The sequence below is a fragment of the Doryrhamphus excisus genome, chromosome 22 (assembly GCF_030265055.1).
Source record: "Doryrhamphus excisus isolate RoL2022-K1 chromosome 22, RoL_Dexc_1.0, whole genome shotgun sequence".
Classification (NCBI taxonomy): domain Eukaryota; kingdom Metazoa; phylum Chordata; class Actinopteri; order Syngnathiformes; family Syngnathidae; genus Doryrhamphus; species Doryrhamphus excisus.
The window spans coordinates 12,084,175-12,108,292 of record NC_080487.1 but is presented as its reverse complement, the minus strand read 5'-3'; the positions used below and the strand labels follow the sequence as shown (position 1 = coordinate 12,108,292).

The following is a 24,118-nucleotide window of genomic DNA, read 5'->3' as shown; positions in this document are numbered from 1 at the left end:
GACGGCATGTCGCTACCCTTAAGACATGTTCCTTGCAAATGGGGTATCATTGCAAAGGTAACAATATGATGCATGTTATTTTTTTGGTTCCATAGATGACCTGGAACCTTCTGGTCACACAACGCTGTGGGACGGCATTTCACTATCCCTTAAGACTTGTTTTACTGTCCCTGCTACAAATGTATGTTCCTTCGCAAATGGGGCATCATTTCAAAGGTAACAATTGCATGCATGTTATTTTTTTTGGTTGCATAGATGATCTGGAACCTTCTGGTCACACACTGCTGTGGGACGGCATTTCACTACCCTTGACCTGTTTTACTGTTCCTGCTACGAATGCATGTTCCTTGCAAATGGGGCATCATTTCAAAGGTAACAATTGCATGCATGTAATGGAACCTTCTGGTCACACACCGCTGTGGGACGGCATTTCACTACCATTAAGATATGTTCCTTGCAAATGGGGCATCATTTCAAAGGTAACAATTGGATGCATGTTATTTTTTTTTGTTCCATAGATGACCTGGAATCTTCTGGTCACACACTGCTGTGGGACGGCATTTCACTACCCTTAAGACTTGTTTTACTGTTCCTGCTACGAATGCATGTTCCTTGCAAATGGGGCATCATTTCAAAGGTAACAATCGTATGCATGTTATGGAACCTTCTGGTCACACACTGCTGTGGGACAGCATTTCACTACCCTTAAGACTAGTTCCTTGCAAATGGGGCATCATTTCAAAGGTAACAATTACATGCATGTTATTTTTTGGTTGCAGAGATGACCTGGAACCTTCCGGTCACACACTGTTGTGGGACGACATTTCACTACCACTTAAGACTTGTTTTACTGTTCCTGCCATGAATGTATGTTCCTTGCAAATGGGGCATAATTTCAAAGGTAACAATTGCATGCATGTTATGGAACCTTCTGGTCACACACCGCTGTGGGACGGCATTTCACTACCCTTAAGATATGTTCCTTGCAAATTGGGTATCATTTCAAAGGTAACAATTGGATGCATGTTATTTTTTGGTTGCAGAGATGATCCGGAACCTTCTGGTCACACACTGCTGTGGGACGGCATTTCACTACCCTTAAGACATGTTTTACTGTTCCTGCTACGAATGCATGTTCCTTGCAAACGGGGCATCATTTCAAAGGTAACAATTGCATGCATGTTATGGAATCTTCTGGTCACACACTGCTGTGGGACGGCATTTCACTACCCTTAAGACATGTTCCTTGCAAATGGGGCATCATTTCAAAGGTAACAATTACATGCATGTTATTTTTTTTGGTTGCATAGATGACCTGGAACCTTCCGGTCACACACTGTTGTGGGACGACATTTCACTACCCTTAAGACATGTTTTACTGTTCCTGCTACGAATGTATGTTCCTTGCAAACGGGGCATCATTTCAAAGGTAACAATTGCATGCATGTTATGGAACCTTCTGGTCACACACTGCTGTGGGACGGCATTTCACTACCCATAAGACATGTTCCTTGCAAATGGGGCATCATTTCAAAGGTAACAATTGCATGCATGTTATTTTTTTGGTTGCATAGATGATCTGGAACCTTCTGGTCACACACTGCTGTGGGACGGCATTTCACTACCATTAAGATATGTTCCTTGCAAATGGGGTATCATTTCAAAGGTAACATTTGCATGCATGTTAGTTTTTTTGGTTGCAGAGATGACCTGGAACCTTCTGGTCACACACCGCTGTGGGACGGCATTTCACTACCCTTAAGACTAGTTCCTTGCAAATGGGGCATCATTTCAAAGGTAACAATTGCATGCATGTTAGTTTTTTGGTTGCATAGATGATCTGGAACCTTCTGGTCACACACTGCTGTGGGACGGCATTTCACTACTCTTACGACCTGTTTTACTGTTCCTGCTACGAATGCATGTTCCTTGCAAGTGGGACATCATTTCAAAGGTAACAATTGTATGCATGTTATGGAACCTTCTGGTCACACACTGCTGTGGGACGACATTTCACTACCCTTAAGACTTGTTTTACTGTCCCTGCTACGAATGTATGTTCCTTCGCAAATGGGGCATAATTTCAAAGGTAACAATTGCATGCATGTTATGGAACCTTCTGGTCACACACTGCTGTGGGACGGCATTTCACTACCCTTAAGATATGTTCCTTGCAAATGGGATATAATTTCAAAGGTAACAATATGATGCATGTTATTTTTTGGTTGCAGAGATGACCTGGAACCTTCTGGTCACACACTGCTGTGGGACGGCATGTTCCTTGCAAATAGGGCATCATTTTAAAGGTAACAAAATGATGCATGTCATTTTTTGGTTGCAGAGATGACCTGGAACCTTCTGGTCACACACTGCTGTGGGACGGCATTTCACTACCCTTAAGACATGTTCCTTGCAAATGGGGTATCATTTCAAAGGTAACAATTGCATGCATGTTATTTTTTTTGGTTGCATAGATGACCTGGAACCTTCTGGCCACACACTGCTGTGGGACGGCATGTCGCTACCCTTAAGACATGTTCCTTGCAAATGGGGCATCATTTCAAAGGTAACAATATGATGCATTTTTTTGGTTGCAGAGATGATCTGGAACTTTCTGGTCACACACTGCTGTGGGACGGCATTTCACTACCCTTAAGATATGTTCCTTGCAAATGGGATATCATTTCAAAGTTAACAATTGCATGCATGTTATTTTTTTTGGTTGCAGAGATGATCTGGAACCTTCTGGTCACACACCGCTGTGGGACGGCATTTCACTACTTTAAGACATGTTCCTTGCAAATGGGGCATCATTTCAAAGGTAACAATATGATGCATTTTTTGGTTGCATAGATGACCTGGAACCTTCTGGTCACACACCGCTGTGGGACGGCATGTTCCTTGCAAATAGGGCATCATGTCAAAGGTAACATTGTCATATTTATGAGGACCAAGCCTCGCTACAACAAAGAAATGGCTTTTCTTAACTTTTTGTATTATGTTTCATGCAGCATCAAGTGCTCCACTCCATGATGTCTGTTCTACCTCCAGTTTTATCAGATGGTTTAAAGTGGAGAAGAAACCAGTTTTGTCTCCTGCTTCATCTGTGAACCCTTTGGACTTTGGTGATTGAAGGGTAAGTAGTGCGTTTTGGAGGATGAATTCTTTAGATGATGGAAAGGAAAGGGGGGCAGGGGGGGGGGGGGTGAGAACCCAAGAACATATTCCCATCATTAGTCTCAGTTCTTCTTCTTCTTCTTCTTTGCAGTCTATTCATTTGTGATGGCTGGATAATTAAACCTCTGTAGTATTGTCTTCCATCTTTTTTGCCCCACTTCCAGCAATGGAATATTCCCCTATGGGCAACTACTTTAAAAGACCCCTTTTTCAGACATTTTTTTTTTTAGATCACTACCACTTTTTTTCCGCCTTTCTCCTGTTAATTTGTGTTCTTTGTGAAAGCAGAGCCAGACATGAACATATATGTCGGAACAAAAAAAAAAAAAAAAAAAAAGAATAAAGAACCACAAAAGAAAATTATCCAAATAAAATAAAAATTCATGTTTAAATCCAACAATATTATTTTTGAAGCAGTTATTACATGATGAGATATGAGTGGATTAATTTAAAAAAAAAAATGAAAAAAAGCATCTTGTTCTTCTGCCCTCCAGCTCCAAGGAGGCAAGTCGTCAATTACTCTGACATAAAAAGCTCTGGGCGTTAGAGAGCAGGAAGAAAACTTGCAACAACCCCCCCATGACAGTAGTAAATAACATCTCTGGATGCTATGTGGCATTCAATTTGTATGTTTCTTAATGGGTTTATCACACCACTTTTATACATTTTTATTCCAATGTAAATCCTATAATTGGGATTCACAACAGAAAATATTAAATTAAGAGCATAAATGACACAGAAAATAGAAAATAAATTGTTTTCATTAATAAATTAATGATGTAGAACAGGTAGAGAGTGGTAATTAAGAATTTGCTGTTGCAGTTCCACATTGTTCTTGCTAACATTTTTTTTTTTTAATAGTTGCTACTTTTGGTGCGGCACGGTGGTCTAGGGGTTAGCGCGCAGACCTCACAGCTAGGAGACCAGGGTTCAATCCCACCCTCGGGCATCTCTGTGTGGAGAAAATGAATTAATTAATGAGTTCTCCTCCTATTTTGTGTGGAAGTGGTAACTTTTTGGCTTCTTATTTTGTCTTTCCCCACCCATGGTCATCTCTGTGTGGAGTTTGCATGTTCTCCCCGTGCATGTGTGGGTTTTCTCCGGGTACTCCGGTTTCCTCCCACATTCCAAAAACATGCTAGGTTAATTAGCGACTCCAAATTGTCCATAGGTATGAATGTGAGTGTGAATGGTTGTTTGTCTATATGTGCCCTGTGATTGGCTGGCCACCAGTCCAGGGTGTACCCGGCCTCTTGTCCGAAGACAGCTGGGATAGGCTCCAGCAACTCCCGCTACCCTTGTGAGGATAAGCGGTAGAAAATGAATGAATGTATTGCAATATTTGATTAGACTAATAATAGGCTATAGTCAACCACAAGACAGCGATCAATTCATTAATTTATGAATTTTTGAAACTTAATAACTGTATTATGGACTTAGTTGTTAGCGCGCAGGCCACACAGCTAGGAGACCCAAGTTCGATTCCACCCTCGGCCATCTCTGGCCGGGTTTTCTCCGGGTACTCCGGTTTCCTCCCACATTCCAAAAACATGCTAGGTTAATTAGCGACTCCAAATTGTCCATAGGTATGAATGTGAGTGTGAATGGTTGTTTGTCTATATGTGCCCTGTGATTGGCTGGCGACCAGTCTAGGGTGTACCCCGCCTTACGCCCGAAGACAGCTGGGATAGGCTCCAGCACCCCCCGCGACCCTCGTGAGGAAAAGCGGTAGAAAATGAATGAATGAATGAATGAGTTGCTACTTTAATTGAGCTGTTGTTCCTCCGCCTGACCAGGGTCCAGGTTAGCATGGAGGTACTTCATGGTGCCTTGCTCTGTGAAGTCAGTTACCGCATGTCCGTCCCCTCTCAGGAGCCACTTGGTAGTGAGCAGCCCCTCCAACCCTACGGGGCCACGGACGTGGACGCGTGCTGTGCTAAAGCCTACCTCTGCTCCTGTACAGAAATATTAAAAATAAAAAATAAATAAAAAGTCGAAACACAAGACTGTGACACAGAGTCCAACACTCACCCAGTCCAAAGCAGTAGCCGTCGGCAAAACGCGAGCTGGCGTTCCAGAAGACGCAGGCACTAGCTAGCTGGTGCAGGAAGCGCTCGGCTGTGTCCTCTGAGACAAATATCAGCATGTTTTAAAACATATATATATTTTTTTTCGCCGAAAGCACTGAATCATACGACAAGAGTGAAGACTTTCCAAAACTTTATTTATAAAATCAAACTTTAGAATGAACAGAGGAGTCATTCGGACGCTGAAGCTTGACTGAAATGCTGTGGAAATATGCTAACTGACCGGTATAGAGTCATCCAATGATAAAAAAAAAATGACTTATAATGGTATAGATCAGGGGTGGGCAAATTACGGCCCGGGGGCCACATCCGGCCCACCAAGTGTTTGAATACGGCCCGATCGTTCTTTCCAAAGTATTTAATTTAAACTCAACATACAACCTGGCATCATGGCCTGAGCCAACCTTTTGATGGTTGTATCAATTTCGTTGTTTGACATGGTCTGTTGTTTACAAAGTGCTCCTGAAAAAAGAGACACAAGCACATAATAATAATATTTATTATTATTATTATTAGATTATTATTCATTCATTCATTTTCTACCGCTTTTCCTCTCGAGGGTCGCGGGGGGTGCTGGAGCCTATCCCAGCTGTCTTTGGGCGTAAGGCGGGGTACACCCTAGACTGGTCGCCAGCCAATCACAGGGCACATATAGACAAACAACCATTCACACTCACATTCATACCTATGGACAATTTGGAGTCGCTAATTAACCTAGCATGTTTTTGGAATGTGGGAGGAAACCGGAGTACCCGGAGAAAACCCACGCATGCACGGGGAGAACATGCAAACTCCACACAGAGATGCCCGAGGGTGGAATTGAACCCTGGTCTCCTAGCTGTGAGGTCTGTGCGCTAACCCCTACACCACCGTGCTATTAGATTATTAGATTATTATAATTATTATTAGAACTATTATGATTATTATAATTATTATATTAATGCTAATTATTATATTAATTATATATCATATTATTGTTATATTTGCATATTTTACATAATAATAATATAATAATTTTTATTTTAATTTTTTTGTAATTATTATAATATTTTATTATTTTTAAAATATTTAAATATAAAATAATAAATAATAATAGCAGATTGCATGACAATTTTACAGATACAATAATACCAGGTGGACTGTTACGTGTAAAATATATAGTCTGCCCCCCCCCCCCCCCCCCCTGTAAATTTTGTCATATCAATGCGGCCCGCGAGTCAAAAAGTTTGCCCACCCCTGGTATAGATGATAAATGTAAACAAAATTAATAAAGCGGGTGTCTGTGTAGCATTATCAAGTGCATATGCAGCGAGAGGAGGGACTGGGACCAATCATAGCGGACCGGACGGCTGGGGGGCGGAGTTAATTACTCAGGCAGTAAACCCAAGTAAACACTACAAGAAGAGGTGCAAAGTCTGGAAGATCTAGAAAGCTTTCTGTGCGGGTTATTGTGTGTAGCTGCTCTACAGGAGTCCACAACTCAATAAGGAAAGTGTGTAAGTGTGTTCCATTCAGGCAGTTTGCAGGCCACCTACCATTTTCTGTGACGATGACGTCCGTGTGGGAGCTTCCGTATTTGTGTATGTGCTCCACAGCTTCCTCCATGTTCTCCACCACCTCCATGCAGCATTCCAGGTCGGCATACTCGATGCGCATGGACTCGGCTTTGGACGGGCTGAACGTCAGATAGGAGGCCAACTCCGGCCCGGCGTGGATCTTCACCTCGTCGCAGAAAGTAATAAGACAACTACATCATAGTTGTGTGTTTTTCTTGAATATATTTGTGTATGTGTGTGTAGTACTTTCTCGGTGTGGAGTGTCGCAATGATCTGGTCGAAAAGCGGCGTTCTGAGGATGTCACGGTGGATCAGGAGCGTTTCCATGGAATTGCACGCAGACGGGTATTCACACTTGGCGTCTCGGACTGGAAGAGATGAAATAATGACGCGAAGGTACACTCTGATGTTTATTATCTTACCGATCTTGATGACTTTATCCACGCTCGCTTCTGCGTCCACGTAGACGTGACAGATGCCGTCGGTGTGACCCAGCACCGGGATGCCCTTGGCGGATCGCTGGATTTTTCGGACTAGCCTGGAGGATCCGCAAGGTATGATCAAGTCAATCATCTTGTCCAGGCAGCAGAGATCCTCCACCTCGTCATGAGAGCTCACCTGGTATATATATTATATGTATAAATACATATATAATACATATATAAATAGTACTTTTTTATTTTTCATTACCAGCTGCACAGCCTCTGTGACGCCATGCATGGAGAGAACTTCCTGAGTGAGCTGATGGAGGACACGGATGGTGTTTGCCGCCTCTTTGCCGCCCTTCAGCAGCAGCGCGTTCCCACTGGCGATGGCCAACGCTGATAACTGTGGAGAGGAACACACCATATTTCTTTCTTGGAGCTTCTGGCCAACAGCAACAAGCAGGTATATATATATATTTTTTTTTGACATTTTTTCCACGGCTATATGACCTAATATAGCACACAGGGTTTCATTTTGGTGGCAAATAGGACTGAAAATGACCCAAATCTGTGAATCAAAATGGCTACCTAAGTGACTGAATTGTTATGATGAACAATCAGGCCACATTTCATGTCAATCGGATGCACCGGAGTTGAGTGCAAGTATTTTACAACTCGCTAGGGGGTGCTAATGAGAAGGTTTGGGTTGCCTAGAAACCCTAACATATGCAAACTTTCAGTCCTGTGTTGAGTTTTTTGTGTTCCTAGAGTATTCCTTGAGTGTAGTATTATAGTATTCCTAAAATGACACAAACCAAAACAAAAAAAAATTGTTGCTAACCAAAACATCAGCACCTAATTAATTCCAGAAAGTCAACACTACATAGTACATTCATTCATTTTCTACCGCTTATCCTCACAAGAGTCACAGGGGTGCTGGAGCCTATCCCAGGTGTCTCGGGACAAGAGGCGGGGTACACCCCTGGACTGGTGGTCAGCCAATCACAGGGCACATATAGACAAACAACCATTCACACTCACATTCATACCACTTACTGAGTCTTTTGAGCTTGCATAGTAGTTGGTTAATATTCTGCATCATACATTGGTAGTGTATTGTCTGGTTGATGTGGCACAATACTCTTACTGTAGTACTTTAGCTATATATGCAGTATATGTATTTACATTTCAGCAGCCATTTTTATTCATTCATTCATTCATTTTCACGAGTGTCGCGGGGGTGCTGGAGTCTATCCCAGCTGTGTTCGGGCGAGAGGCGGGGGGTACACCCTGGACTGGTGGCCAGCCAATCACAGGGCACATATAGACAAACAACCATTCACACTCACATTCATACCTATGGACAATTTGGAGTCGCTAATTAACCTAGCATGTTTTTGGAATGTGGGAGGAAACCGGAGTACCCGGAGAAAACCCACGCATGCACGGGGAGAACATGCAAACTCCACACAGAGATGGCCATGGGTGGGGAAAGACAAAATAAGAAGCCAAAAAGTTACCACTTCCACACAAAATAGGAGGAGAACTCATTAATTCATTCATTTTCTACCGCTTTTCCTCACGAGGGTTGTGGGGGATACTGGAGCCTATCCCAGCTGTCTTCAGGTGAGAGGCAGGGTACACCCTGGACTGGTGGCCAGCCAATCACAGGGCACATATAGACAAACAACCATTCACACTCACATTCATATTTATGGACAATTTTTGGAATGTGGGAGGAAACCGGAGTACCCGGAGAAAACCCACGCATGCACGAACATGCAAACTCCACACAGAGATGACCGAGGGTGGAATCGAACTCGGGTCTCCTAGCTGTGAGGCCAGCATGCTAACCGCTAGTCCACCGTCTAGCCCATTTCATGTTATGTTGGAAACAATGTCTTCCGGTACCTGAAGCAGACAGTCAGGCCTCGCTTGGAAGATGACCAGAAGAACCCCGATGGGCACGGAGATCTGCTCCAGCTCCAGCTTATGAGCCACCCTGATCTTGCGCAACACCCGACCTACTCTGTCCCGAGCAGAAGCTCCTATCTGGCGAAGCGCCACAGTCAGGTTGTTTAGCTTCGCCGGCGACAGGCTAAGATGCTTCAACATAGCATGCGGAAGTTGGCCTGCGGAGAGGAAAAGGCGGAGTTTCGGACTTGCTGTTATTATAGCCTCTTTGTGTACTTGTGGTACCTGCACTGACAGCCAGGTCCAAGTCCGTCTTGTTGGCAGAGAGGATCTCATCTTTCCTTTCAGTCAGGAGGTCTGCAATGTGGGAGATGATCTTGCTCCTCTGGAAGCATTCAAATAGTAATACGCTTATATGCTCTCCATTTTGTTACATTTTCCTGGTTTCGGTTTCAAGTTCAGTCTTTGCAGTACAGATAAAAAAAATACATATGATCAGTTTCACTAGTATTTCAAATCTAATATCTGAGAGAAAATACTTGCAAAACAGTATACAGTACAGCAGGGGTGGGCAAAGTGCGGCCCGGGGGCCACATGCGGCCCGCCAAGCGTTTGACTCCGGCCCGCCAGTATTATTCCTTTAACATACAAGCTGGCAACATGACTTGCATGTCGGTTGTCTTATTCAGTAATTTTTTTTTTATGTAAAATTCAATTTGGCAAATTGTTGATGTTTGATGTTTAAAGTGCTCCTGAAAAAAAGGGAATTGAGAACATATAACTGATAGGATGACACTTAAAATAAAATTCAAATGTGGACTGTTAGAATTATAAGCGTAAAATAGTGTGTGTGAAATATATATTCTGGCCCCCCCGGACAATTTTGTTAACTCAACACGGCCCACGAATCAAAAAGTTTGCCCACCCCTGCAGTACAGTAACAGTCAAACTGAATAAGTGCATTCCTCCACAAGGGGTCAGTGTTGAGGCATACATGATAAAGTTGCCTTGCAATCCTCATTCATATGACTGACAAGGGAATAAAAAAAATGGATTCCCACCTGCTCCGAGTGCAGGGATGCTATCTTTCTTCCCATTTTCCGGGCCATTTCTGTCTGCTGCTCAACAGTTGGACCTAAACAATAAAGTCACAGAGGAACCACTTTGTTTTACCTGATCGATCTCGAAGCCCCGGGTGTGCACTCACCAGCCGGTTTGATCTGAGAGAAGAACGTGCCCACTTTCTTCCCGTCGACAATGTCGGTGATGACGTGGCCCGTGACTTTGGGATGGGTGCCGTTGGCGATGACCACCGAGGTGCCACCCTGTAACGCCCATATGGACGATGTCACCTGCAGAGGAGCGCAGAAATGACGCGGATCAGCAGGATTCTATCTGCAGGATCTGGTCTGTCAGTGTTCACAATTGGCCCCAATGCAAGTGGAGTGTAACTGTAAAATGTATAATGGCCATGGGGGGACTTATTTGTTATCATTGGACCAAATTGAATATGAGTATGAATATGAGTGTGAATGGTTGTTTGTCTATATGTGCCCTGTGATTGGCTGGCAGACAATACAACCAGACAATACACTACCAATGTATGATGCAGAATATTAACCAACTACTATGCGAGCTCAAAAAACTCAGTAAGTGGTATGAATGTGAGTGTGTAGGGTGTACCAGGGTGTACCCCGCCTCTCGCCCTAAGACAGCTGGGATAGGCTCCAGCACCCCCCGCGACACTCGTGAAAATGAATGAATAAAAATGGCTGCTGGAATGTAAATACATATACTGCATATATAGCTACAGTACTACAGTAAGAGTATTGTGCCGCGTCAACCAGACAATACACTACCAATGTATGATGCAGAATATTAACCAACGAGCTCAAAAAACTCTGTAAGTTGTATGAATGTGAGTGTGAATGGTTGTTTGTCTATATGTGCCCTGTGATTGGCTGACCACCAGTCCAGGGTGTACCCCGCCTCTCGCCCCAAGACAGCTGGGATAGGCTCCAGCACCCCCGCGACACTCGTGAAAATGAATGAATGAATGAATGAATAAAAATGGCTGCTGGAATGTAAATACATATACTGCATATATAGCTACAGTACTACAGTAAGAGTATTGTGCCGTATTCAACCAGACAATACACTACCAATGTATGATGCAGAATATTAACCAACTACTATGCAAGTCGAAAAACTCAGTAAGTTGTATGAATGTGAGTGTGAATGGTTGTTTGTCTATATATGCCCTGTGATTGGCTGGCCACCAGTCCAGGGTGTACCCCGCCTCTCGCCTGAAGACAGCTGGAATAGGCTCCAGCATACCTGCGACCCTATTGAGGATAAGCGGTATAGAAAATGAATGAATGTATTGAAGGTGTTTTTGTTTTGCCATGTTAGCATCTGGCTACATGCCTAGCATAAATTCTGAAAGCAGAAGATATTAGACAGTAAATAACATGAATTTGAGCATGTTTTAACATACTTTGGCTTCCATGCCGCCGATCCCGACTCTGGACTTTGTACCGTAGGTAATGGACTGCTGGTCTCCGGGATAGAAGGTGTCAATGAGCTTGGCGTCATCTGTTCCGGGGGGGCTGTTGTACAGTCCTGAGACATCAAAAAAAAGGTCTTGTGCAACTTATTAAAGCAAATGATTAAACATTTGGGTGTTAGAAGTGGACTTGATTCTTGGAAGTGTGCTTTTTTTGTTAAGCCTGAATGCTTAACTAATGTACACAAACACTACTTGTGTCAAATCCATCATCATCCATTTGAAACCCGAAGGCAGAAGGTCCATGTTTGTTTCTCTGGTATGGGTCAGTTGACCCTGAGACGCATCAATCCCAGGCACATGGTGTCGTTAGCGCGACAGCTGACCCCGATGGACCGGCGGCGTTGTCGTGGCGACACATACCTTCCACGTCAGAGAGCACGATGAGCAGACCGGCGTTCATCTCTACGGCGAGACGCGCCGCCAGGCTGTCGTTGTCCTTGATGCTAATCACCTGCGGGGAGCATTAAGAAACTGCTAGCGTATATATCTATATCACAAAGATGTTTATTTATTAGTATATATTTATATATTTTGGCACGGCGCTCGAGTGGTTAGCGCGCAGACCTCACAGCTAGGAGACCAGGGTTCAATATACAAATATAATGGCCATGAGGGGACTTGAAATTGAATATGAGTATGAATATGATCCAATAGTAGTGGTACCGTCATGATCCAGTGGCTGCACGAGTGCTACCATTGCATGAGTGCTGCCAGCAATATGGAGCTGTCTTTCTTTGAGAGAATTCCAACATGTAATTTGACATTATGAAGTTTTGTTCCCACAGTAGTGGTACCGTCATGGTCCGGTGGCTGCACGAGTGCTACCAGGACTGAAGAGCTGTGGTTCATTGATGGGGAAACGTGAATTCCAACATGTACTGTGGCGTTGTGAAGTTTCGTTCCCATAGTAGTGGTACCGTCTCGGTCCGGTGGCTGCACGAGTGCTACCAGGACTGAAGAGCTGTGGTTCATTGATGGGGAAACGTGAATTCCAACATGTACTGCTGTGGCGTTGTGAAGTTTCGTTCCCATAGTAGTGGTACCGCCATGGTCCGGTGGCTGCACGAGTGCTACCAGGACTGAAGAGCTGTGGTTCATTGATGGGGAAACGTGAATTCCAACATGTACTGTGGCGTTGTGAAGTTTCGTTCCCATAGTAGTGGTACCGTCTCGGTCTGGTGGCTGCACGAGTGCTACCAGGACTGAAGAGCTGTGGTTCATTGATGGGGAAACGTGAATTCCAACATGTACTGTGGCGTTGTGAAGTTTCGTTCCCATAGTAGTGGTACCGTCTCGGTCCGGTGGCTGCACGAGTGCTACCAGGACTGAAGAGCTGTGGTTCATTGATGGGGAAACGTGAATTCCAACATGTACTGTGGCGTTGTGAAGTTTCGTTCCCATAGTAGTGGTACCGTCTCGGTCCGGTGGCTGCACGAGTGCTACCAGGACTGAAGAGCTGTGGTTCATTGAGGGGAAACGTGAATTCCAACATGTACTGTGGCGTTGTGAAGTTTCGTTCCCATAGTAGTGGTACCGTCATGGTCCGGTGGCTGCACGAGTGCTACCAGGACGGAAGAGCTGTGGTTCATTGATCAAGTCCTTTGATGATGAAGCTGAAGTTGATCGTCTCCTCCACACCTGGACCCATAGTATATGTTGGAATTCATGTTTTCCCTCAGTGAACCGCAGCTCCCCGGTGCCAACGGCACTCATGCAGCCCCAGACCATGACATTACCATCATTATGCTGACTTGTGATTTCCTGCTATTTAGACAATAATGGCTAGTAAATCCATGCTTAAATGTGAGGGATGTCTTATTTATCCCGAGTTCAATCCCACCCCCGGACATCTCTGTGTGGAGTTTGCATGTTCTCCCCGTGCATTTGTGGGTTTTTTCCGGGTACTCCGGTTTCCTCCCACATTCCAAAAACATGCTAGGTTAATTAGCGACTCCAAATTGTCCATAGGTATGAATGTGAGTGTGAATGGTTGTTTGTCTATTGTTGTTTGCCTGTGATTGGCTGGCGACCAGTCCAGGGTGTACCCCGCCTCTCGCCCCAAAGACAGCTGGGATAGACTCCAGCACCATTAGCCCCGCCCACTACCCTTAAAGTATCTTTACTCATATTTACCCCCTGCAAGTCGCTGTTGGGCTCCGGCGGGGGAACCACGGCGTCGTTGGTGTTGATGATAGGTACGATATTCATGTGCAGTAGTTCCTGTAGAGTGCTGTTGAGGTTCTTCCTCTTCTGGTCATTGCAGAAGTCCAGATTGGTCACCAGAACCTGAGAGGTCCGAAAGCCACCACACAATAAAGAGAGTTTTTAAAGAAATTAATGTTGACATACCTGCGCGGTGCAGATGCTATACTGGGTGAACATGGCCTCGTACAGCGCCATCAATCCACTCTGGCCCGCCGCTGCACAGGCTCGGGCCTCCAGCACCGGTAATGACTGCTGTAACATTTAAGAATCCTCACATGATGACAATATGGATTGTTTATTTATTTATCGCGCTAAATAGAGTTGCTGCTAATTACCGTGTCTTTGTGTTGACTGTTGACCAAGTGCAGGGCCTGACGGACGCTCTGAGACAGCAGGATTTCGTGTCGGAGTCGCTGCTTGCCAAAGGCTACCGCTCCACTGGTGACGATCATCATTTCACGGCCTTGGTTGTGCAGCACGGCCACCTCGGTGACATGGAACACAAGCGTCAGTCAAAACTGGATGGAAAAAAACTGGAGTCTTCAGTTCTGATGTGGTCACCCCAGGAGGTAAATATGGCGCCCCTATGGGTTTTGGCCAAACTTAAATAACAGTACGAGAACGGTATTATAACTTTGGGAGAAAAATATTGCAGTTTATAATTTATTGCGATTATAATTTCAGCTCTTAAATGTGTTTTTTGAAATAGCTTTATTTATTAAAACTAAAGAAACATATTTTTTAAAACATATAATACAACACAATGGAAGTGGAATGAATACATAACAAAAAATAACAATATTCTTTTGAAATAAAGAAATTCACGGACTGGTGGCCAGCCAATCACAGAGCACATATAGACAAACAACCATTCACACTCACATTCATACCTATGGACAATTTGGAGTTGCCAATTAACCTAGCATCATAAAAAACATGCTAGGTTAATTGGCTGGGTGCCGGAGCCTATCCTAGCTGACTTCAGACAAGAGGCGGCACATACCCTGGACTGGTGGCCAGCCAATCACAGGGCACATTTTGTCAAACAACCATTCACACTCACATTTATACCTATGGACAATTTGGAGTCGACAATTAACCTAGCATCATAACAAAACATGCTAGGTTAATTGGCTGGGTGCTGGAGCCTATCCCAGCTGACTTCAGACGAGTGGCGGCACACACCCTGGACTGGTGGCCAGCCAATCACAGGGCACATATCGTCAAACAACCATTCACACTCACATTCACCTAGCATGTTTTTGGAATGTGGGAGGAAACCGGAGTATGCACGGGGAGAACATGCAAACTCCACACAGAGATCGCCGAGGGTGGAATTGAACCCTGGTCTCCTAGCAGAATAATATAATAATAATATAATAATAATAAATAGAATAAAGAAACGCAATTCTCAATACAGTCTACTATGACTAATCCTGCAACTTAATTGTTTAATTTCTTTTCAGTGTTACCAACAATTAACAACCTCCATACAAAATAATAATACCAAATAATAACTGTAATTAATGAAATAAATAATTCATGAGTACAAATAATTTCTAAAAATAACAACCGCATGGGTGTGCCTGGAGGCACACCAAACAGACCGATTACAGCCGGAATAGGTGCAGATTCTGGAAGATCCCCGAAAAATGAGCATAAGGGGTAATAATAATTGTAAGTGAAACAAAAATCCCGACCAACATGTCTCTGTGTGAAAAACGGATTCCCGCTACCCGAGAAAGAAAAATATCTGGAAGTTATGAAGCCATTTCTAAAGCTTTGGGGCTCCAGCAAACCATAGTGAGAGCCATAAATAATCCGCAAATGTCAAAAACATTGAACAGTCATTTATCACTGCAAAGTGACAGGGATACTACTATAATTATAGTATATTTTCTCCAACATTTTTATTATAGTGACCTGATCCCAATGAGGTAATATGTTACTGTAGGACGGTAACACACACACACACACACACTAAATAAATAGATACATAAGTAAATGTCTTGCTTTGACTGAGTACATACAGTACCTGTTTTCCTTGTGATACGTTGATGGAGGAAGACTAGAGAGCCAAGATAATTAATTTGCACTTGGCGTCCTGCCCCCACCATGGTTGATGAAAGGGTACAAGTATACGTTGTACCCTGGAATATACTTTTTCTTGCGCTTGTGTGTTTTTTTTCTCCGGATATTCCGGTTTCCTCCCACATTCCAAAAACATGCTAGTTTAATCGGCGACTCAAAATTATCCATAGGTATGAATGTGAGTGTGAATGGTTGTTTGTCTATATGTGTCTAGTGTGTCTATGGATGGATAGTATTGATACGCCTGGACGCATGCTAGTGTTATTAGAGTACGTATGTTTATTGGATGATTGGCAGTTTTTATTTAATTCCCCCCCCCCTACCTGCTCCACGATGGACGCTAGCCTCCCCAGCGCCAGGCCGCACTCGTCCCCGCGAGTGACCACAGCACTCCCTAGCTTGACTACAATCCTTTTTGCGCGGCACAGCTCACCGCGGTGGGCAAAGGGGCTGCCATGTTGACCTGCGTGTATAGAAAACACCCGGGAATGTTATTTTTTTAGTATTATTTATTTAGTATTTTTTTCTTACAACTCATTGTATTGAGTTGTGAACCCCTGCGACTGCCCCGCCCCCCCCTGTAACCAGGGTTACAACAGGTTATAATCTGCAACATCAGCAGGGAACGCACAAAAAGCTTCTGCTGACATCACACATCCCTCAGGCGCAATGACGCGCACAGGCGGAAACTGGAGTACACATACGGAGTTCTATATCACCATACTTTTTAATACATGGAAAGTATTTTTATAATGGATGTAGTCATTATTTTTTGAGCAACTCTAACTCATTATTATTATTATTATTATTATTATGACCGAATGCTAAGATGAATGCTTTGTGGTCCTTGTACACCACGCTACTTAATGCTTGCCTCGACAAAAATACCTTAAATTATTTAGAGAATAAAAAAAATCAATAAATATAAAAATTCAAAATAATAATCACGATAATGCTAACATATTATCACTAGTATTATGTACGAGACACAATGTCCAAGCTAAAAACTGTGTTGTAAAACATTAAGTGCTAACTACTTAGTGTTAGCATTAGTAAATAAATGTAAATAAACATGTCAAAACTGCATAAAAGTGTGTAAAAGTAGCCAAATCTCCATTTATATTCCATGTATAAATATGAATATGTGTATATGTAGCCTAACTTGCCTTGTGATAAAGTCCTGGTGGACTTTAAAATTAAAAAAATTCAATAAATATAAAAATTCAAAATAATAATCACGATAATGCTAACATATTATCACTAGTATTATGTACGAGACACAATATCCAAGCTAAAAACTGTGTTGTAAAACATTAAGTGCTAACTACTTAGTGTTAGCATTAGTAAATAAATGTAAATAAACATGTCAAAACTGCATAAAAGTGTGTAAAAGTAGCCAAATCTCCATTTATATTCCATGTATAAATATGAATATGTGTATATGTAGCCTAACTTGCCTTGTGATAAAGTCCTGGTGGTTTTCCAGGAATATTTACGAGCTTTCCGTTGGATCCTTGAACACATCCTCCAGAGCAGCATCCTCACTTTCAGGTAAGTTCTTACTTCTTTGCTTAAAGAATATTAGCAATGTTAGCATCCACTGTGTAGTGATGATGTGCAGCCATAATAGACATACATACTTACTTATATACAGACTTACATACATACAGACTTACTTACTTAGTTACACTGCAGATTGATGACCCTGTTTGTCTTGTTTTTAGCCTGCTCCTTTGTGGCCAAGCATCACTTTAACATCAAATAAATATATAAAATCTTCCTAGCTGGAGGCTGAGGTTGGGCTCTCCCTTCACCTCCTCTCTCTCCACCGGTCCTCCTCCTCCTCTTCCTCCTCCTCCTCCTCTTCTTCCATGACAGGAGTGAAAGTGACACTGTCGATGATAACAGTTCAGTTTTTCGAACTTCCGCCTCTCTAAAGTCGCTTTTTTCATCCCCTTAGTGTCAAACTATCACTTTCTATTTGTCATTTTTTTCTAACCATCCAGTAAAAGTGTTTTTTTTTACCGCATTGTATTGCTAACGACTGGTAAAAGCGATAGGATATGACGTCACAATAAGCAGAGTAACCGGAAGTAAGAAGGTGTATTTGATTTCAAAATAAAATAACCTTTTTAACATTGAAAATATAAGCGTAAACATCAACATATTTTCCCAATCTTACATTTAAGTTAAATTTTTATTCTTCTGTAAAGCAAATTACTACCAATGTACAATAATAATATTATCTTAATCAATAATTAAATTATTGGTTTATTTACACAGTACAATATATATATATATATACAACTATTTGAATTGATAATTAACAATAATGATTATAATATTATTGCTAGTATAATATTTTGCCATTTGTGTGACATTACAAACTAAAACTACCACCAATGTACAATAATATCATCTCAATCAATAATTCAATTATTTGTTTATTTACACAGTACAAAATATATATACAACAATTTGAATGGATAATTAATAATAATGATTATAATATTATTGCTAGTATAATATTGTGTCATTTGTGTGACATTACAAACTAATACTACTACCAATGTACAATAATATTATCACAATCATTAATTAAATGATTTGTTTATTTATACAGTACAAAATATATATACAACAATTTGAATGGATAATTAATAACAATGATTATAATATTATTGCTAGTATAATATTTTGTCATTTGTGTGACATTACAAACTAAAACTACTACCAATGTACAATAATATTATCTCAATCAATAATTAAATTATTTGTTTATTGATTTATTGACACAGTACAAAATATATATACAACAATTTGAATGGATAATTAAAAATGATGATTATAATATTATTGCTAGTATGATATTTTGTCATTTGTGTGACATTACAAACTAAAACTACTACCAATGTACAATAATATTATCTCAATCAATAATTAAATTATATTATAAATAATATATATATATATATATATACACAACAATTTGAATTGATAATTAATAATAATGATTATAATATTATTGCTAGTATGATATTTTGCCATTTGTGTGACATTACAAACTAAAACTATTACATTTGTTACAATAACGTTCTGTCACTCAGATGCATTAATAGATGTAAACACACCCAATAGAAGGCTATTATATTTGATATGATTTGATATGTAATGTTGTCATTTTTAATGTTTATATTTCGTGCATCTCCTTCCTTGCGTACGTATCGATTAGTTTCACGTTTTTGTGCCAAAAAAACCCCACAAAAACTCCCGACTGAGTTAAAGTTTTCTCCTGCTACACTTTCCCACTGTGACCAAAATAAAAGCATCGCCCAAAGCAGATTTGACTACTGACACTGGACTCCCGAGGGCCCTCAGGACCTGACATAACTAAATTGGCACGGACCTGAATGCACGTTATTCCATTATTTCAGCCCTGTTTTATCTGTAGTCCACTCTTTTCCTTGTTTATCTGTGCCTCTGTGATCCTCTTTGTGTTTTATCTGTGTGTATCTCACTCGTACCCGGACACTAATACAATCTCACTGTGTTTACCGTTCTTGTTTACAAGTTCTTGTACCCTGAAAGGTAAAGGATCATTACTGTAGGTCTACAGTGGAGCATGGTGAGGGTAGCGTCACGGTCTGGGGTCCTGCATAGGTCCTGCTGGTATCGGGGATCTAAACTCCAACAGACCCGAGTTCAATTCCAAACTCAACCATCTCTGTGTGGAGTTTACATGCGTGGGTTTTCTCCGGGTACTCCGGTTTCCTCCCACATTCCAAAAACATGCTAGGTTAATTAGCGACTCCAAATTGTCCATAGGTATGAATGTGAGTGTGAATGGTTGTTTGACTATATGTGCCCTGTGATTGGCTGGCCACCAGTCCAGGGTGTACGCCGCCTCTCGTCTAAAGTCAGCTGGGATAGGCTCCAGCACCCAGCCAATTAACCTAGCATGTTTTTTTATGATCTTTGGTTAATTGTCGACTCCAATTTGTCCATAGGTATGAATGTGAGTGTGAATGGTTGTTTGTCTATATGTGCCCTGTGATTGGCTGGCCACCAGTCCAGGGTGTGTGCTGCCACTCATCTGAAGTCAGCTGGGATAGGCTCCAGCACCCGGCCAATTAACCTAGCATGTTTTGTTATGATGCTAGGTTAATTAGCGACTCCAAATTGTCCATAGGTATGAATGTGAGTGTGAATGGTTGTTTGACTATATGTGCCCTGTGATTGGCTGGCCACCAGTCCAGGGTGTACCCCGCCTCTCGCCCAAAGACAGCTGGGATAGGCTCTTGTAATATTATAAGCGGTAGAAAATGAATGAATGATATTTATTGTTATGCAAATTTGAAGCAGCCGAATTCGAGCAGGAGGGGATAGAAAAGAAGAGAAAACAATACTGAGAGCGTAGTGCGCAGACAAGAGGCCACGACAATAACAATAACAACAGCAAATGTCTATGATAGCCATAAATAACAATCTAATATAACAAAACAGGAAATGCAAAACAACAATATGGAAAAAAACAAAGGCAATATAGGAAACAACAATGACAAAATTGAATTTGTATATTATTGTTTATTATTGACAAGAGACATGCAGTACTTCACCATCACCTTCAGTGTCCTTAGCAAGGTCCATGATCATCTTGAAGGGGTTTTGGGGATCCTTATCATTTTAGAAACCATTTAGAAATCGCTTCAAGGTTATTATGAGTGGATAGTAAGCCTATACCACTATACAAGGGGGGGGGGGGGAATCTGACTTATGTATTTTATAAGTCATCAGAGGTTAAAGGTGTTATGTTGGGCTTTTTTTCAAGGCCAGCTGACAAAACAAAGAGTCTGGACCACTGATTGGATTCACTCGCCGTCTATTCCTAGCGTTAGCGTAAGCAGCAGCAGCTGAAACGCTGTGGAAAGTTGCCATGTTGTCGTCAAACTACCACAAACGGAGGAATCCCCTGACAGTTTGCTCGTTGCTTTTCCAATATTCATCATTTTGTAGTTGGAAAACAGCCATGTTATGGCGGCAAAATTTGAAGCAGCCAATTTGGAGCAGGAGGGGATAGAGAAGAAGAGAAAAAAAGTACATGTCTCTTAACAATAATAAACAATATAAACAAATTCCATTTTGTTATTGCTTTTTCTATATTGCCTTTGTTTTTTTTCCATATTTTTGTTGCATTTCCTGTTTATTTATATTAGATTGTTATTTCTATGATCGACTTTATGGCTATTATAGACATTATGATGTATTCCTGTTGTTTGTTTATGTTCTGTTATTGTTGTGGCCTCTTGTCTGCGCACTACCGTCTCAGTTTTCTCTTCTTCTCTATCCCCTCCTGCTCCGATTTTGCTGCTTCAAAATTTTTCATTAATTTTGCCGCCTTAACATGGCAAAAAAATTATGAAAACGCCAAAAAAAATTACTATGGAGGAAATTACTTGGAGGAACTATTTATATTTTCAAATTAAAAGCACAAAACAAACAGGTTAAAGCTATTTTAGGATGTAACCTACTGCCAAAAACACATTTATATTTGTTTGGCTAGCATTATTTGATTTGATATGTGGATTTATTAATATGAAACACTTTTGAAAACTAAATTAGTTAATATGCATAACAAACAGTTCAATTATAATAGCAAACACTAATCAAATGTTTCTACCAAGGAACCTTGTTGACATCTTCATGGTGGTCTTCGGTTCCAACACAAGACTCTGGACTAAACAACCCCTCCTGGACCTCCTGATGGACCATTGTGGTGGACTCTGGTAATCTCTGACTAAGGAAGCGTCGGAGGAGGCGTTTGGCTTGCAAATATTTCTCCGAGTACTCTAACTCGGTTGATGTGGACCTGGTACACAACACAAGCATTGGATTATGATGCGTTAATCCAAAAAACAGGAAGTGGTCGCTAACCTTTGCGGGCGACACACGCCGAGACTGTGCCAGTGAGCCGAGTATCTCTGTCCGCTCTCCCAGTCCTCCTCCATAACGCTGCAGTCCAATTCCGCTCCACCAACACGATTCATTCTTAGCGCCTCTGTCAAGAACTACTTCTTTAAATCCAAACCATCAGTAGTTAATCTTAGTTAATCTAATTTAACAACAATGGTAAAGCACAGCAATGAAAAAGTAACACAAGTGAGTAAAACTTACTTCTGCGTCGGCGCGTCCGCCTTGTCAGAATGCGACCGTATGAGAATCGGCCAGCGAGGGTGGACAAGAGGATTAGTGCCCGTGTTTACATAGTTGTGTGTCTGCAGTTATTTCGGTTCCATGCCGGTTGGTGTGAGATGGAATCAAACCGCTCCCCTCAATATGTTAACAATTTAAACGCCTCACATAAAAACATTTTTATATTTTATTTTATATATTTTATTAAGGGACAATACTATAGAGGGGCGGCACGGTGGTCGAGTGGTTAGCACGCAGACCTCACAGCTAGGAGACCAGGGTTCAATTCCATCCTCGGGTATCTCTGTGTGGAGTTTGCATGTTCTCCCCGTGCATGCATGGGTTTTTTTTCGGGTACTCCGGTTTCCTCCCACATTCCAAAAACATGCTAGGTTAATTAGCGACTCCAAATTGTCCATATGTAGACTAATAATAGGCTATAGTAAACCACAAGACAGCGATCAATTAATTAATTTATGAAATTTTCTAACTTAATGAGTGAGCGCGCAGGCCACACAGCTAGGAGACCAGGGTTCAATTCCACCCTCGGCCATCTCTGTGTGGAATTTCCATGTTCTTCCCCGTACTCCGGTTTCCTCCCACATTCCAAAAACATGCTAGGTTAATTAGCGACTCCAAATTGTCCATAGGTATGAATGTGAGTGTGAATGGTTGTTTGTCTATATGTGCTCTGTGATTGGCTGGCCACCAGTCCAGGGTGTACCCCGCCTCTCGCCTAAAGAAGACAGCTGGGATAGGCTCCATCACCCTCGCCACCCTTGTGAGGAAAAAGCGTAAGAAAATTAATGATTGAATGAATTGTGGAAAACATGGCTGCACGGTGGAGAAGTGGTTTGCGTTCAGGCCTCACAGCTAGGAGACCCGAGTTCGAGTCCACTCTCTGTGTGGAGTTTGCATGTTCTCCCCGTGCATGCATGGGTTTTTTTTTCGGGTACTCCGGTTTCCTCCCACATTCCAAAAACATGCTAGGTTAATTAGCGACTCCAAATTGTCCATAGGTAGACTAATAATAGGCTATAGTAAACCACAAGACAGCGATCAATTAATTAATTTATGAAATTTTGAAACTTAATGAGTGAGCGCGCAGGCCACACAGCTAGGAGACCAGGGTTCAATTCCACCCTCGGCCATCTCTGTGGAGTTTCCATGTTCTTCCCCATACTCCGGTCCAGTATAAACAAGCTAGTGGTCTTGGAGAAGGATGTGTTCGTGTGGACAGGCAAAGGCAAACCTGTATGGATCATGAAGATAGGGACCTGCAGAGACCTGAACAGCAACGAGTAGTCCATTAGTGTTAGCTAAAAGCCCTCTAATCTTATGGCATCAGCACTTGAGGGCAGAGAAAGAAAGCAATCAGGACACCATAGCCCAAACCAGCATGCAGGCGCACCCGCGCATCTGACTATATAAGGAGTCTCCAAAAGGACAGCGATGCACCTGGAAGCTTGGAGGCCAACTGAAGAGAGACAATGGAAGAGAAGACTACAGAAAACGGAGTGGCAGCCATGGCCGCCTGCTACCAGCACTTTGACCCGGTGGCGTACCTGCAGTACAATTACACTCCGCCACGGGCTGACTTTGACAGGAAGGACAGTATTGTGCCGTGGAAACTGGCGTGCTTGCATCGAGCCTTCACAGAAGGTAAGCGGGACCAGAAAACACAAGAGGCCAAAATCATGTATCATAGACAACACTATTGGCGGTAATGCTGTAACATAGCGATGTAAAGAAAAGTTTGAGAGGGGACAGACAGAGAAAGCAGCAATGCTAATCTCTGCCGAGGAGCTGCTTGGAGAACCTGTGGTGAGACAGAAAAAGAGGGAGAAAAAAAACAATGACAAAAAACTGCTACTGCTTGGCTTAACTTTATTTAAGAGGGGACAG

General features: G+C 42.1%; 2 protein-coding genes across 20 annotated transcripts in view; one reads left to right on the top strand and one right to left on the bottom strand.

Moving 5' to 3' along the window:
- Positions 1-447: 447 nt before the first annotated feature.
- Positions 448-24,118, top strand: part of LOC131109290 (phenylethanolamine N-methyltransferase-like) — a 27,408-nt gene continuing 3,737 nt past the window's right edge. The window contains exons 1-16 of one of the 14 annotated variants that reach the window (XM_058061136.1): positions 715-744; positions 780-901; positions 1,044-1,797; positions 2,232-2,306; positions 2,475-2,566; positions 2,729-2,926; positions 3,012-3,136; positions 6,860-6,999; positions 7,064-7,216; positions 7,287-7,374; positions 7,514-7,708; positions 13,992-14,021; positions 14,091-14,175; positions 14,302-14,502; positions 17,511-17,575; positions 21,706-23,875. In XM_058061136.1, coding sequence (XP_057917119.1) covers positions 23,704-23,875 — 172 coding nt within the window. In that variant the 5' untranslated portion in view covers positions 715-744; positions 780-901; positions 1,044-1,797; ... (11 more) ...; positions 17,511-17,575; positions 21,706-23,703. Of the gene's footprint in view, positions 480-518; positions 638-714; positions 745-779; positions 902-1,043; positions 2,927-3,011; positions 3,137-6,859; positions 7,000-7,063; positions 7,217-7,286; positions 7,442-7,513; positions 7,709-13,991; positions 14,022-14,090; positions 14,176-14,296; positions 14,503-17,510; positions 17,576-21,705; positions 23,876-24,118 lie in introns of those variants that run through there. The other 13 variants (XM_058061132.1, XM_058061141.1, XM_058061129.1 and 10 more) reach the window with 13 other exon arrangements.
- Positions 3,763-18,091, bottom strand: aldh18a1 (aldehyde dehydrogenase 18 family, member A1). Of its 6 annotated transcripts, none has more exons than XM_058061079.1 (18): positions 17,705-18,091; positions 17,482-17,594; positions 16,348-16,487; positions 14,269-14,418; positions 14,078-14,185; positions 13,862-14,014; positions 12,089-12,179; positions 11,657-11,781; positions 10,367-10,511; positions 10,221-10,294; positions 9,445-9,544; positions 9,157-9,377; positions 7,493-7,648; positions 7,243-7,438; positions 7,067-7,188; positions 6,800-6,986; positions 5,209-5,304; positions 3,763-5,132 (listed from the first exon to the last, which is right to left on the bottom strand). In XM_058061079.1, exons 2-18 carry the CDS (start codon positions 17,561-17,563, stop codon positions 4,942-4,944), a joined length of 2,337 nt encoding a protein of 778 aa, XP_057917062.1. In that variant the 5' UTR covers positions 17,564-17,594; positions 17,705-18,091; the 3' UTR covers positions 3,763-4,941. The 6 variants fall into 6 exon arrangements, 5 of the variants coding, with proteins under 5 accessions (XP_057917062.1, XP_057917063.1, XP_057917064.1 ...); XM_058061080.1 differs by having other exon boundaries at positions 14,078-14,182; XM_058061081.1 differs by having other exon boundaries at positions 3,764-5,132; positions 7,511-7,648.